The 14,446-nt window shown below is 41.8% G+C and overlaps 1 protein-coding gene across 2 annotated transcripts; it reads left to right on the plus strand.

The window, feature by feature from the left end:
• Nucleotides 1-1,031: 1,031 nt before the first annotated feature.
• Nucleotides 1,032-14,405, plus strand: gpsm2 (G protein signaling modulator 2). 2 transcript variants are annotated; one of them, XM_049597721.1, is made up of 16 exons: nucleotides 1,032-1,234; nucleotides 2,784-2,822; nucleotides 5,223-5,588; nucleotides 7,668-7,889; nucleotides 7,969-8,104; nucleotides 8,298-8,437; nucleotides 9,700-9,823; nucleotides 9,951-10,066; nucleotides 10,695-10,850; nucleotides 10,946-11,054; nucleotides 11,203-11,332; nucleotides 12,247-12,323; nucleotides 12,464-12,652; nucleotides 12,786-12,945; nucleotides 13,071-13,261; nucleotides 13,572-14,405. In XM_049597721.1, the coding sequence occupies exons 3-16, from the start codon at nucleotides 5,524-5,526 to the stop codon at nucleotides 13,740-13,742; spliced, it is 1,986 nt and encodes a 661-aa protein (XP_049453678.1). In that variant the 5' UTR covers nucleotides 1,032-1,234; nucleotides 2,784-2,822; nucleotides 5,223-5,523; the 3' UTR covers nucleotides 13,743-14,405. The 2 variants fall into 2 exon arrangements, with proteins under 2 accessions (XP_049453678.1, XP_049453679.1); XM_049597722.1 differs by lacking the exon at nucleotides 5,223-5,588.
• The last annotated feature ends 41 nt before the right edge of the window (nucleotides 14,406-14,446 follow it).

Consider the following 14,446-nt stretch of genomic DNA (forward strand, 5'->3'; position numbering starts at 1 on the left):
CTGCGGCTTGATAATAGTGATTTAGACGTCAAAATATTACACATATATATATATTTTTTTGTTAAAGATATTTTTAGGGCATTTTTTGCCTTTAATTGATAGGATAGTTAAGTGTGAAAGGGGGAGAGAGAGAGAGAGAGAGAGAGAGAGAGACATGCAGCAAAGGGCCACTGCGGTAACAGCCTTGTACATGGGGCGCCTGCTCTGCCACTAAGCCACTGACGCCCCGTGTAGGTCATTTTTACCCATGCCCGTACCCATGAATTTTTATATATACGTAACAGGGGAAATTATACAGCAGTAATATGTATAACAAAGTCAAATGCGCATTTGTAATAATAAGTGTTATAATTACACATCATTTGTTTCAGTTGTTACTACCTGACACACTTAGGCCTCCATAGTCAATATGAGGACACAGGATCTCAGGGGGATATATATAACAGGTTTTACCTGTCACCCAATTTCTTCCAGGATATGTGTTGGGTACCCCGGTGCAGGACTCTGAACCAGCATGCACGACAAGAGTGAAAAACCAAGGCTTTTTTCAACAACTAAGTTATGGTGGAGTCATGCATTTTCCACCAGTCACCCAGAGAGGCTCAAGGAAAAATATCTGTAGCTTTAAGGAGGATAAAAATGACTAAGACACACTGCAGCAACCTCCCTCCTCTGATAAGTAAAGAACAGTCCCTAAGCATTAGTAAATACAGTTTTGAACAATCAACCTCATTGTTTTATTTATTGAGAGTGTTTTCTAAGGTCAGACAAAGGAGAACTTTATATCCGCACCTCCCTTAATGAAACACAGTGTAGAGTGAAGTGCTCCTGTGTGTTCACTTTACAGGCTAAAGGGTGTCAACACTTCATTTTTATTATGAAGTCTGTCCGTCACCTCCTGACAGCCTAATAATGACAATACGTCATCTCTTTCCTATTCAAATCTATTGGTCCAATGACTGTTGTTGGGGGCGTGGCTATCTTTGAATGTCGTCTCCTGATTGGCTCCTTGTCGAAAACACATACGCTAGTACGACCACAGGGTTTTTCTTCTTTCTCATCGAAGTTAAATCCAACTTTTACAAAAGTTAAAGGATAATGTAGTGCCCGACTGGAAATAGTACAGTTTGACCCTAAATTACAGACGTCCGTTTTTTTTAATCCACGTATTGTTTTTATTTTTGTGAGACAGTAAAGAAAAGAAGTCACCATTGTTCGAGCTGGATCGTCTAACGTAAGTTTAGCAGCTAACATGCTAGCTTGCTAATCTTTAGCTGAATGTGATACTGTAACTGTGAATTCACTGACTGACTGAGGTTGTGGCTTTGAGTTGGTGTTAAACTCCTGACGATAGGAGCCGGCATGAACGTGTGGTGTTTACAGTCCTCTATGAAGCTTCCTCGTGGATGAGTGACGCTAAAAATGTGTCTGAATGGAGCTCACACTGACAGGGATGTGTCCAGGGGAGATTACTAATAACGATACTGATCAGTCAATGGTGCTGCTGTTTGTTTACGGCCATATGAGTATCACAAATATATCCTGTAGCATGTTGTAGCACTTTAAACCTTACTACATAAGTATAGTTAAAGTATTGTACATAGTAATTGTGTATCTGTTTGTCTTGGCCGCTTTAATACAGATGTCATCCACATTATACCTGCACTTACATTATTAATATGCCACTCATGCAGACATCAGCCAGACCTTTAGTACATAAGATATGATAAGATAACTTTTATCTATCCTGGGGGAAAATTGCTGTGCAGCAGTTGCAATACAAAGTTGGAGGAGTGCAGATACAAAGACTGCAACATACAAAATATATAGCAAATATAAAGTTGCTTGTCTTTATGCTGTGTCAAATCAGAGGTAGAGTTTAGGCATGCATGGTCAATACACAGTGTTCAAGATTATGTCCATGATATTGCCTTAATGTCACATTCTTGCACATTATGTCATGTGGCATGTATACACTCAGTCGCCAGTTTATTTGGTATACTTAGCTACAACCAGTGCAACAGCCCTGAAAGAAATAATAAAATCTTTCAGGATTATTTAGGGTTTACCTGGTTTGTATACACCTAGTTTTAGATAGGTTTGCCCAGTAAATAGGCAGCCAAGAGTGTTTAACATCTGGGGTACAAAATCACAAAGTATTTAGGGCAAGTTTAATGTTATATAAAATCTGTAGTGTCCATAATCGGTTAAGGCAAATATGCAAATGTTCATACACAGATTTAAAAGGGGACACCACCTAGTGTAAGAATTTAATATGTTATTTCCCTGGTCAAGTTCACTCAGTATTTGTGAACATGAGCGACTCTTTAAGCGCCAGAAATCAGGGAAGTAAGTCTTAAACTTGTGGTGTCATCAAGAATAAAGTCTGGAGCTGCTGAGAATGAATGGGGAGACTGATTTTTAGGACCAAAAGAATGTTTGTTTCCTTTTTTTATACCTACAAGAGCTTTATTTTATTGTAGTGTTCTTGGTTGTGAAACAGAAGATATACTTATATTCTCAGTACGGTGCTTTCAGTGTTATCTATAAGTTTCCCAGTTTATCGTCTATGGAGCAGTTCCAAACTTTATATTTGACGATATCACAGATTGGAGTTTTAGCACCCTAGTTTTTGGATTTGAAAGAGTTGTCTGTCTTTGACTGTATGAATAACATGTATGAATTTCGAAAATGGGTGTATTTCTCCTTTAAGTAACCACATATTGCAACACCTGTATATTTAGGTCTAAAGTTATTCATGTTCACAACACTTTTCCTTGCAGGCTTCCCAGATTTCCTGTTCCTGTGTGGAAGACTTACCGGTCAGTATCCCAGTACTTATGTTTCTTTCTTTTGTTTTGGTGTGGGCTTTTGCTGGCTCATGGTGTAACACTTAGTGGTGTTTCCATATTTAGCTTTTGCTCTCAGTGGCAGTTGTCATTTTTAGAGCATCAATGGGCTGTAAGCACAATGAAAATAGATCACCTCTGCTGCGTGTTTGAGATGAAATCACGTCCTGTTTGTGACTCAAGAGGTGCTGATTACCTGCCTGGAAGCTGTAATTAAACAAACAACCTCTTGTTTCTTTTGTTGTGCCTTTAGCCTCGGATCACTTCTTCATGCTACGTACTTGTTCATGCCCAGTGTGGCTCTGTGAGCAGGGCTGGTCTCTGCTAAACACACCCAGTTGGCATACAATGGTGGAAAAGGCTGCACCAACACTGGCACACATCAATTGGTGATTATTATAATGTGCAGGAACATGTACTGCACAGACTCCCAAAGCCCTGGGCTCTAGTTTATAACTGCTCACTTTGACGTAGCAGCAGGAAGACAAGGCTGGGCAAAGAGATGCTTTTAGTCACTTTTCTTTTCAGGTCCAAGACAAGTTGATTAAAACCCAAGTAGCCTAAATGAAATAATATGGACTCTAAAAACACAGATGCTGTTTTTATTGAGGAAGTGCATGGATTATGACAAGATACAACCCTCCATTTTAGAAAGGTTCCCGTTGTTCATGTGCACAAACAAGCTCTTAGCTGTGTATCATTGTAGGGCTGACCCGAATGCTTTGGGGCTTCGATCATTGCCATGGTAACTGATGTCCAAATCAGTATTCAAATGCTCCGTTTTTATATACCAAGTGCCCAAAAATCCCAAATAGCCCATAAGTTAAGACATAGTAATTCAACATTATTTATTAGTCCTTTCAGACAAGGACATTTAAACTCAATGAGAGGCCTTGTTTTGTGACTCTGACAGTTTGACCACCTGTGGCAGGTTTACAGATACACTAGCATGATGTTGAAAGAGTCAAATGTCTGTAACAGTTTCAAAATTTACAAAGATAACTCCCAAAAAGTCAATGAAAGATATGCCAAAGGAACCTGGACTAGCACAGATCTACAACTAGCTTGGCAAATCACCTGACAACTTGAAGCAACAGCGCAGCCGTCTTGCAGAGTATTCTTTTCCTAGCTATTTTAGGTGCATCGACTGAAAACTGATGTCTGAAAAAAGTCTGACTCATAGTATTTAGGACTTTTATTTTAAGAGCTTCTGACAAACAAGGCATGATTGAGTTGTCGCAATTTGTCAAAACAGTTCTTGTTTTTTGTTTCTATTTTGGTCGTCGTTTGTTTTCAAGATTTGTGCTCTTCTTGCAGTATGAGCTCAGTGCTGACCTAATGCACGGAGCTGCTCAGCGAGCCTCTTGTAGATCAAAGGTCCTAATCCAAAGTACTTCATGAACACTGGCCTCCTTTTTATGTACAGTAGGCAGAACTGTGCCTGGATTATGAAACACAGTAAATATCTGACAGTATTTTTAAGAAATATTAGGAGGAGAAAGTCATTTTAGCACACCACTGAGTGGCCTATATGCAAAGTAGGGCAGAACATATTTAGATTCCTGTAAAAAGAAGGCAGTGGTGGTCATTTATAATTCCCAATCTTGATTTATCTGCCTGTGCTTTGTGTTTTTACTGTATTTAAAAAGATTTTCAAGCACACACACTGCTTATTTGCCATGTCTTTGTTGTCTTTTATATTAATTTAGCACAAAGAATTAACCCAGTTTGCAAATAACTGGTCTGCCCCATTTCCCAGTTTGTGTGTGTGTTTGAGGAGGGGAGGGGCCGATGGGTTAAATTTGGGGAACAACTGGGTGTGGCTAATATGACCTCATGGAGAAATGTGGTAACGGTTGGCTCTGGTCTTCACTCAGTGCAGTCTATCTTATCCATGTAGCTTGCTTATCACTGTCCTTTCCTGTGGTGGAAGTAGGTTCTTCTGTTTTATGTTTTCAGAGCTTTAATTTTAATTTAGTGACTTTTTTTCTTTAAAAAATCATGCAACAGGTTGCTGGTTTCTCTTTCTTTTCAGCGACTTCTTCTTGTTTGCATTTACACACTCTGGAGATGATATTTTTCCTGCCATCTCTGCTTGCATAGGTTACATTCTGTGGCGTTCATAGCTTGCTCACCTTGTAGGAACTTTACAGCACTCACGCACATCTCTAAGCCTGGATGAACTGAGTCACCGTCTTACAGCAGATTGACAGCTCGCCTGTGTTGACCCACCATCCATTCATTTACTCCCGCCCTGCTCTCTCTAAGTTTCTGCCTGCCCCGCTTGTGCACGCTGCTGTTTGGTTGGTGTTGCCATGGCACCGTGTGGCCAGAGTGAGGCTTCACATACAGCATCTTGTGTTCTCTTCACAGAGGGCAGCTGACGAGATTGAGGTGCAGTGACGCAATACACAGTATACGAAACGCAGCCGTGTGGACTGGCACTCAGGACTATGCAGCTCTGTCTAACACTCATGGGGTTACCTTGCCTTGGCAGCACTCATCAGAGGGGACGGTCACGCACTTGACCACATTTCATGACTTTTTGGTGAACCTCCTCTCACCCAGCTTCCTTTGACCACAGAATTTTTTTTTCTTTCTTGTTGGCTCGTTTTAAAACGCAATCATTTTTTCGGGAACGAAACTGGGATTTTCCCTCATATTATACACATCAATGGATTCCAGTGGCTCAGTGGTTAGAATGGGAACTGAAGAGCAGTCCTTTCATGTCCGCTACAGGTAGGAACCTCTCCTCTCTGAACTAAAGCATGGCTGTAGAGTAGATTTCCTGGCTCTGCTTTTAACATGTTGCTTTCCTTCATTAGTTTTAGAAGGGACTGTAAGTTAAATTATTGCTTGTCGGTTAAGAAAAGAAAACTCCCTTTATATTTGTAATTGTTTTAACACGTGTTACACAAGATGTTTCAGTGTCAGGTAACAGATTACGTATTTATTTATTCATTTGGTGCATAATGTGGGATTAAAAAGTTAAATAATAGAGTGGGAGGACTGTTTACAGTGCTGTCTGTGAGTTTGTTGACTAAAGGCAAGCGAGTTTCGCAGAAAGGCATCAGCCAGCTGTCCCTACAGTACATATCCAGGTAAAGAGCTCTGGCAGCAGGTGTGACCTGCGCCAGTTGGCTTCAATATTTAACAAGCCCTGAAAAATTCATCGCTGCTTGCTTTGTTTTTCGCCACACGTGTGTCCAACTTATTTGGACAGAGCAGGCATCTGCTCGGTGGAAGGACATGTTTCCCCCTTACTACTATGAGGAGGATGGTTGTCGTTAATGACTTGATTCCATTAAACTTCACTACAGAGTCTGCTTGTGCCTGACACGTCTAATAAAGCTACTTAACACTCACCAGGGATGTAATCTGTCGGGTGCGCAGTCTACAGCCGTAATCTCAGGTGACCAGGTCAGAAGGGAGAGCTTTAAAGACAAGCAGATTATAAAATGCTGATTGAGAAGTTTCCTTGCTGCCATGCGTTAGAAGTAAATACTGTGACAGCATTGCATACGTCTTTTTAATTTTTCCAATGCGTGATGCTAAAATAGCTCTGTGATGTCAGATGACCGATTGTTTTGATGTCACAGGGAAGAAATGCTATTTTTTTAAAATTCATTTTAGATTTAAATCAGCAACAAAAAGGATCTTGATCACCTTCTTTTAGTCCAGACTATGAAATTTGGTTGAGTTTCACTCTCCATGGTTCAGACAAACAGAAGGAGCTGCAGCCTGGAAGTTTTTCTAGTGGAAACCTCGGTAGATGCCTCTCATAAGCTCCATGTGCTGTTGTTGTCGTTGTAAGACACGAGAAGCGAGCAGGTAGGCTAGTGGTTGCCACAGTGTTGTAAAAGTCTGTTGTTGACTTAGTAGTAAACAAAAAGTAGGTTTTTCTAATTTAAGGCCCAAGACTGATGATTACATGAGCTTTATTCACACCATGTTTGCATTTTAATTATAGCCTAGGTGGGTGAAACAAGCTGCTTTGTTTGGGGTCTTTGTGTCATTTTTAATAGCACACCATAGACTATGTAAACCATTACTTCACGTGAGGAATCTGCACTAGATTGTGCCTGTGTTTGTGTTTTAGTTTTTCAGAGCTTTCAGACAAAACCATGGGCGTGTACACGAGGAAGGCTTGAGATAAACAAACTGAATAGACTTTGTATGACGCTGATCTCTTCCCAACAATACAGTTTCCTGAAAAACAAAAGTTGGCAGACTGACAGTTTTTGCTTTGCGCACATATGCTGTTTAATCTAAAGATAATCCATCCATGTGCAGATAAGCCACCAGCCATTGTAGTAACACTGCTTTCATCTGGCCTTGAAACGCCTGAGCCGAACCTCATTTTGTACCTCCATTTTTATACTGATTTCCAACACTACCCAATGTAGATCCATTGAGGCAAAGCTAATAAACATGGGAATGGTGAACACTGGTGTATTGAAACATTTCTACGCGCTCTGTGCTTTATTTTACTGTAAAAGGAACCCGCTTCACTTTCTGATGCATGTCAAAAGGATGTGAGATTTTCCATAACAAACAGACCCCAGTTTGAACCATTGTTCTCTGTAGGTGGAAGGAAGTAGCTCAAAGCCCTCTTTCTAAGCAAAAGGCTGAAAGGTTTGTTCACTGGGTGTGAGGGGGAGTCAGCTCAGTTGGCTGTAGCTTTCAGCCAGAGAAGATCTATTTTTCCATAGCTTCTTAATTATTCCAGCTACTTTAGTGCTGCTCAGTGAGAAGCCAGTTTAAACAGCAGGCCATATCATTGTTAGTTACCTGACGGACTGCTTCTTCCTGCTGTAGGATGGAGGTGTCCTGCCTGGAGCTGGCGTTGGAGGGCGAGCGGCTCTGTAAGGTGGGCGACTACAGAGCAGGCGTCTCCTTCTTTGAAGCCGCCATCCAGGTGGGCACGGAGGACCTGCAGGTGCTCAGTGCCATCTACAGCCAGCTGGGCAATGCCTACTTCCACCTGCATGACTACGCCAAGGCCCTGGAGTTCCACCGGCATGACCTCACCTTGACCAGGTAGGACTAACACAAGAATCCCCACAACTCTGCTAACCTAACTATATTTATTATTACTAATGAAATGTGTGTTTGATAGGACGATTGGTGACCTGCTCGGGGAAGCCAAAGCCAGTGGAAATCTTGGCAACACGTTAAAGGTGCTGGGGCGGTTTGATGAGGCGGTGGTTTGCTGTCAGAGACACTTGGACATCGCCAGAGACATCAGTGACAAGGTGAGGCAGCAAGTTATTCGAGCCTGTTGGTGATACTGTAATTTATACTCACTGTTCATGATAGTCATTTTAATCTCACTCCGAACAAGCCGTGATACATCAAGTATACAGTGCAATATTCTGCAGTGTAAGTGGAAGGATTGAGAAGACATCAAGCTTCAGCACTGACATGTTTTTCCTGGATTTGTGTTAGGTGGGTCAGGCACGAGCTCTTTATAACTTTGGGAACGTGTACCATGCCAAAGGCAAGAGTATCTGCTGGAGTGGAGCTGAGCCTGGAGATTTCCCAGAGGAGGTCATGATGGCACTGAGGAAGGCAGCTGAGTATTATGAGTAAGTGACTGTACAGTCCGATCCTGAGGAATAAGTCTCGGTGACATTGTAATAACACAGTGAGCATGCTCTTAGATCTCTCTTATATTTTCTCTTAATTTTCTGTTAAATGAAAAAATAAAAGAAGTCAACTTCAAATGCACCAAATGATCTCAACCATCCAGATCAGCTCTTACCTTGGAGTGCATGTAATAGCATAAGTAACGCTCCCTAAATACTATATAAGGGCAGGTGTTGTGCTGTGTGCAAAGACACTGGCACATGCACAAGAGTCAGAGATGCCACCCAAAAAAGGCCTTCAAGAAGGAGAACTTCAGCAGTAGTGACACTGATGTACTGTTACAAAATCTTAAAGTAAATGTGATTTTCCGTAGTGTCAGTGCTGATGTTAGCTGAAAATCAAGAACACGGTAATGGAAAAACATTTGCCATGTCAGCAGCACTGTTGAAGGAAGTATTCAGATCCTTCACTTAAGTAAAAATACTAATACCACACTGTCAAAAAACTCTGTTACCAGTAAAATCCCTGCAGTAAAAATGTTACTTACATAAAAGTATGCAAGTACAATTTAAGTATTAAAAGTAAAAGTGCTCAATGCAGAGAAGTTTGCATAAAAATAATACATAATGATAATTAAAATAAAAAGCAAATCTTCTTTTTTTTGCATGGAAAAATGACTTAAATGATTATTAAGATAGTTGCCAATTAATTTTCTAATTAATCAACCAATTGTTTCAGATGAACTGGTATATTTTCATAGTTACTCAATAATTCTAGCGGAGTAAGTAAGTACAATATTTTCCTTTTGAAGTGAAGTGGAGTAGAGACAGAAAGTGGCATGTGATTTTAAATACTTAAGTAAAGTAAAAGTACCTCAAATCTATACTTAAGTACAGTACTCGAGTAAAAAGAAACTTAGAGTAATTACAGTAATTTGGATCAATGGACCACATATAGTAATATTTCTTTAGCCCACAAATTAAATAACCCAGTTGTTTGATTCCTCTAGAATATAATCTAAGTTTGATTGTATAAATTTCATGTCTTTTCATGGCTTTTTCTTATCGAGGTGAGAGTGCTCTCGACCACTCGTAAAATTATCTCTTACCTAAGAGCAAAAAATCACAAAGAACTAACAAAATAAGAACAAATCGTGGACATATGAACTAAAATAAGAAAAGATGTGTTCATGTATCTTTTCTTGCATGAGGCCCAGTGTCTTGTCTTATCATACTGCATTTGACTGTTTGTGTATTTTCAGGGCAAACTTGGCAATCGTGAAGGAGCTCGGGGACCGCGCAGCTCAGGGTCGGACCTACGGCAACCTCGGCAACACGTACTACCTGTTGGGAAACTTTCGCAAAGCTGTAGCTTCTCACGAGCAGGTGTGGTGTAACCCCGAAAACTTCCACTATCAATCTCATCATCATAAATGTGACTCACTTAAACATACGTGTGACTTATTCTAACAGAAATGATAAAATGTGTTTTTATGTCTCTTTCCTTGAACAGCGCTTGCTCATAGCTAAGGAGTTTGGCGACCGCTCGGCAGAGAGACGGGCTTACTGCAACCTGGGGAACGCCTATATCTTTTTGGGGGAATTTGAAGTGGCAGCTGAGCATTACAAGTGAGCCACAGCCTACACATTAATCTTTTTACATCATTTTCTATATAAAAAAGTGTGACAGGGTATGTGTACATGTAGTATCTTACATGACAGGTAATATCAAAGAGTTTTGCTGTATTGCTCCTCCTGCAGGATATAAATTCATGCACTTCCAGTTTGTTTTAGAATTAGGCTACAGGATCCTGATCTCGTTGTTCCGAGGTCTTTTGTTACAATTATGAGATAAGGTGCTTAATTTTGAATTCTTTCTTTACTGAAATGACAGCAGACTTGCTCAAATCAGCAGGGCAGTGAGGGGTTAACTGCACAAACACTCCACTTCATTATTTCTGTCTCTGTCTACATAACTGCCACAAAGATATAAATGTTGGGTGAGATTTGACATATCATCTCTGTTGAAAGACCACATTAAGAGCGTTGCACCACCGAGCACAAATTAAGCTTTCTCTCATGAGCATCTTAAAAATGTCTCTCTGAAGACAATAAAAATAGTCTTGATGTCAGAAACCAATCTCCCCATGTGTATGACATCATATGTTGTTGCCAGACTGTGGGGACAAGAAACCAGAGGCACATACTTAAGCAGTCTCTGCAGTGTTTTACACCAGCTGTTTTGGTTGTTTTTCAGGAGAACACTGCAGCTCGCGAGGCAGCTAAAGGACCGCGCTGTGGAGGCCCAGGCCTGCTACAGTCTGGGCAACACCTACACTCTTCTCCAGGATTATGAGAGAGCCATAGACTACCACCTCAAACACCTCATCATAGCCCAGGACCTCAATGACAGGTACACACACACACAACACATTCACTATAGAAGGAAGTATTCCCTACATGTTAACTACGCCCCTGTACATGTATTAAATATGTTTTCTGATGTAGGATTGGGGAGGGCCGTGCATGCTGGAGTCTGGGAAATGCTTACACTGCACTGGGGAACCATGACCAAGCCATGCACTTTGCTGAGAAACACCTGGAGATCTGCAAAGAGGTACATCATGTAATTAAAAGCAGTGTAAAATGTTCTTCTGTCCTTGTCTTCTAAGTACTTTTATTTCTCTTTACCAAAACAGGTAAAGAAATTCTTCAGTGGCAAAATTAACCTCTTTATATGTATGTACGTTTTTCTTTCTTTCTAGACTGGAGACAGGAGCGGGGAGCTGACGGCTCGTATGAATGTGTCTGATCTCCAGACTGTTCTGGGTCTGAGTTACAGCACAAATAACTCCACAATGTCAGAGAATACGGATATAGACTACAACGTGCATGGTAAGTTAGAAGTTATATGCAGTACCTCCAGGATTTCACAGGGATAGTTGCGGCCTATAATGCCCAATTTCATGGCAGCTTTTCTGTCATTTGTTTGTAACTGCTCTTTTTTTTAGCAAGTGAAAATTGCAAAAGTACTTGTACACTAATATTACTACTCACCTTGCATATTTAATCTAACTCACCTTGATTCTTTCCACATGCGCGATAGATCTGGATCCAACAGCGTCTGTCATGGTGATTTATCTTATCTGCTGCCCACATGTTTTAGCCATTGTCCAGACGTGTTGTGTAGTATAAAAAAAAATGTAATCAATGGCTTTGGTTTGTGTTCCACCACCAAGTTGCACGCGGTGCAAAACAGTTTACTCCTGTTTTCTTGCAGAACATCAGGGAATTGCCTTGCACAGTCTTTGGCAGTAATTTTTGTTGGTAAATGTGAGACGTTCATGTCACACGTGTCTGTATCTTCACAACCAGAAACAAGGAAGTGAGTTTGGTGATGATGAGCGGGTGACTGCTATGATTGGTGAAACTCGGGGGAAGCTATGATGATTGATCAAATCTGCAGAAGAGTTGGGGTGATGGGACAAAATTGCAAGGTTGCACAAAATCCATGGAGATTGGTTGAATTTGTGTTAATTGTTGTGGTCACAACATTGCAACGGGGGCACGGTGGTGCAGTGGTTAGCATTGTTGCCTCACAGCAAGAGGGTTCGAAACCCCAGGGTGGTCAGCCCATCTGTGTGGACTTTGCAGGTTCTCCCTGTGTCAGCGTGGGTTTTCTCCAGGTGCTCCAGCTTCCTTCCACAGTCCAAAGACATGGGGGTTGTCTGTGTCTTCTTTACACAGTGTAGTTCTTATAATTGTTGTTTATATTGGTGTCATTGCTGTGTTGTGTTGTTGTGTTTTAGGAGCGAGGCCCAGGATGAGCAGAAGACACAGCATGGAGAACCTGGAGCTGATGAAACTCACTCCAGACAAGATAAACGTAAGAACTTCATTCCTGTCACATGATGTCCACAGTCCACCAACACACATGATCTATCACAATTGGATGCTTTATCTTCTCCATGCTTAACATCGTTTCCCTCTGCATTGTGGTAACTAATCTGTTTGTGTGTATTGAAGGGTCAGAAGTGGAACAGTGACATCCTGACCAAACAGTCCAAACCCTCCTTGGCTAAGGCCTCCTCTAAGCTGTTCTTTGTCAGCCGTCTGCGTGGGAAGAAGTACAAGACTGGCAGCTCCAGTAAGGTCCTCCAGGACACCAGCAACACCCTGGACACCAGCCAGACGCCCGCACAGGGACCACAGAAGGTACACTGTACAGGGTGCATTCAGCTGATAACCACACACATGCCTGGACCACATTTAATTTCCTTCAGCTATCATCAAACAAAGCCCGCTCTGTTGAGCTGTTTCTTATGTTCATGTTTTTGTACTTTATCAGCGGCTCAGTCCTGACATGCTCGGGGACGAGGGTTTCTTCGACCTGCTGAGCCGTTTCCAGAGCAACCGTATGGATGACCAGCGCTGCTCAATACAGGATAAGGGCAGCAGGTTATCATTAAACAGCGGTCCAGAGTCACCGCCCAGAGCCATCAGGAAATGTGAGTCCATGTGTTCACACTCAGAAGTCATCTTATTCCCACAGTAGATCTTCTTTTTCATACTGAAGTAAATCTTCTCTGCTGTGTGTCTCTTCTTGAATTTCATCGACTCTCTCAAACTATAGCTGTATCAGAGTCCGCCAACGTCTCTGGTGCCCAAGGCCGGCGGTTAGAGGAGTCGTCGGCAGCAGGGGGAAGCCTGCCCGGCCTCAGGCTCAATCAAAACAGCAACCAGGCCGTGCTCAGCCACCTGATGGCCAACGCTGACAGTGCTGAGCCTGACGACGACTTCTTCGATATGCTTGTCAAATGCCAGGTACCTGACACGACCAACTGTACGGTGCTTTAAGAAAAACGCTGTCTCCTGCACAATGATAAACATACAGTACATTTAAAGCTACAGTTGGTAACTTTTGTAAAGATAAGTTGCCATATTTGATAAAATCGTCACCGTATCCTGACAGTAGTACACGAGACTGATAACTATTAGAAAAATCATGTTCTTCTGGCACATCTTATTTGTGTCAAGAAGTTATAATGTGTGTTTCTAAAACAGAACATAAAAAAAGCCATGACCAAATCTCAAACTGCCGCTCTCTTACTTCCTCTCCCCTCTACTCTTCCAGGGATCCCGTTTGGATGACCAGCGCTGCGCCCCTCCCCCTCCCCCGGTCCGAGGGCCGACCGTACCAGACGAGGACTTCTTCAGCCTCATCATGCGCTCTCAGGCCAAACGAATGGACGAGCAACGTGTCACCCTGCCTTCTGCAGCCAGGCCGGGCTCCAGCTCCAACTGAACTAAGCACTAAAGGGACAGCCAGGTTTTGTCTTTTTGTTTTTCATCTCATGAAGGTGTGGACAGTGATGTGACTGACCAGTGGGTGGTCACTCACGGGAAAGCCTTGTGTCTTCACATTTGTCCTTTTGGACAAAACAAAGCACTGTCAGCATTATATGTAGTACACAGTATGGAACATTTTCAAATGAACAAGGACTTGTTTCACACAACAGCGACAAACTCTCAGTAGCTTCAGGGACAAAAGTGTTTTTTCTGTACTCCTATAAATTTCATTTCACCCTTCGTGTATTTTTCAATACACAACTGCAGTTATGTCTGTATTTATTGTACTTTTGATGATTGTTATGATTCTGTTTACTGCCGTCCCACCACTATGAAGTCGTGTGGTTTTACTCACAGTGGTGTTTGAGTCAGTGCGGACACAGAGGTACAGCACTATTTCCATGTATTCTGTGTTTTGTATGTGGGGGATGGTGGGGGGGTGGGGGGGTTGTTATGTTTAATAGTCACAAAGGCCAGGCTAAGGAAATTATATTTTAAGCAAACTATTTGATAAAAGAATGAATTTAACCCGTGTGTACAGCCAGTATGCCAGTTTGTACTAAATGACATCAGAGGAATAAAGCCTCGCCCACGTAGGCATCATGTTTTAACTTTTTAAGATGTTCACTTTGACCTGTTCATTTCAACTTGACACAAAAG

The sequence above is a fragment of the Epinephelus fuscoguttatus genome, linkage group LG15, assembly GCF_011397635.1.
Source record: "Epinephelus fuscoguttatus linkage group LG15, E.fuscoguttatus.final_Chr_v1".
In the NCBI taxonomy this organism is placed as follows: Eukaryota; Metazoa; Chordata; class Actinopteri; order Perciformes; family Serranidae; genus Epinephelus; species Epinephelus fuscoguttatus.

Coding starts and splice junctions, on each gene's coding strand:
- gpsm2 (XM_049597721.1), top strand. CDS start 5,524: ATGGATTCCAGTGGCTCAGTGGTTAGAATGGGAACTGAAGAGCAGTCC. Junction 8,438..9,699: donor AAGGCAGCTGAGTATTATGA/GTAAGTGACTGT, acceptor GTGTATTTTCAG/GGCAAACTTGGCAATCGTGA. Junction 12,324..12,463: donor TCACTCCAGACAAGATAAAC/GTAAGAACTTCA, acceptor TGTGTATTGAAG/GGTCAGAAGTGGAACAGTGA.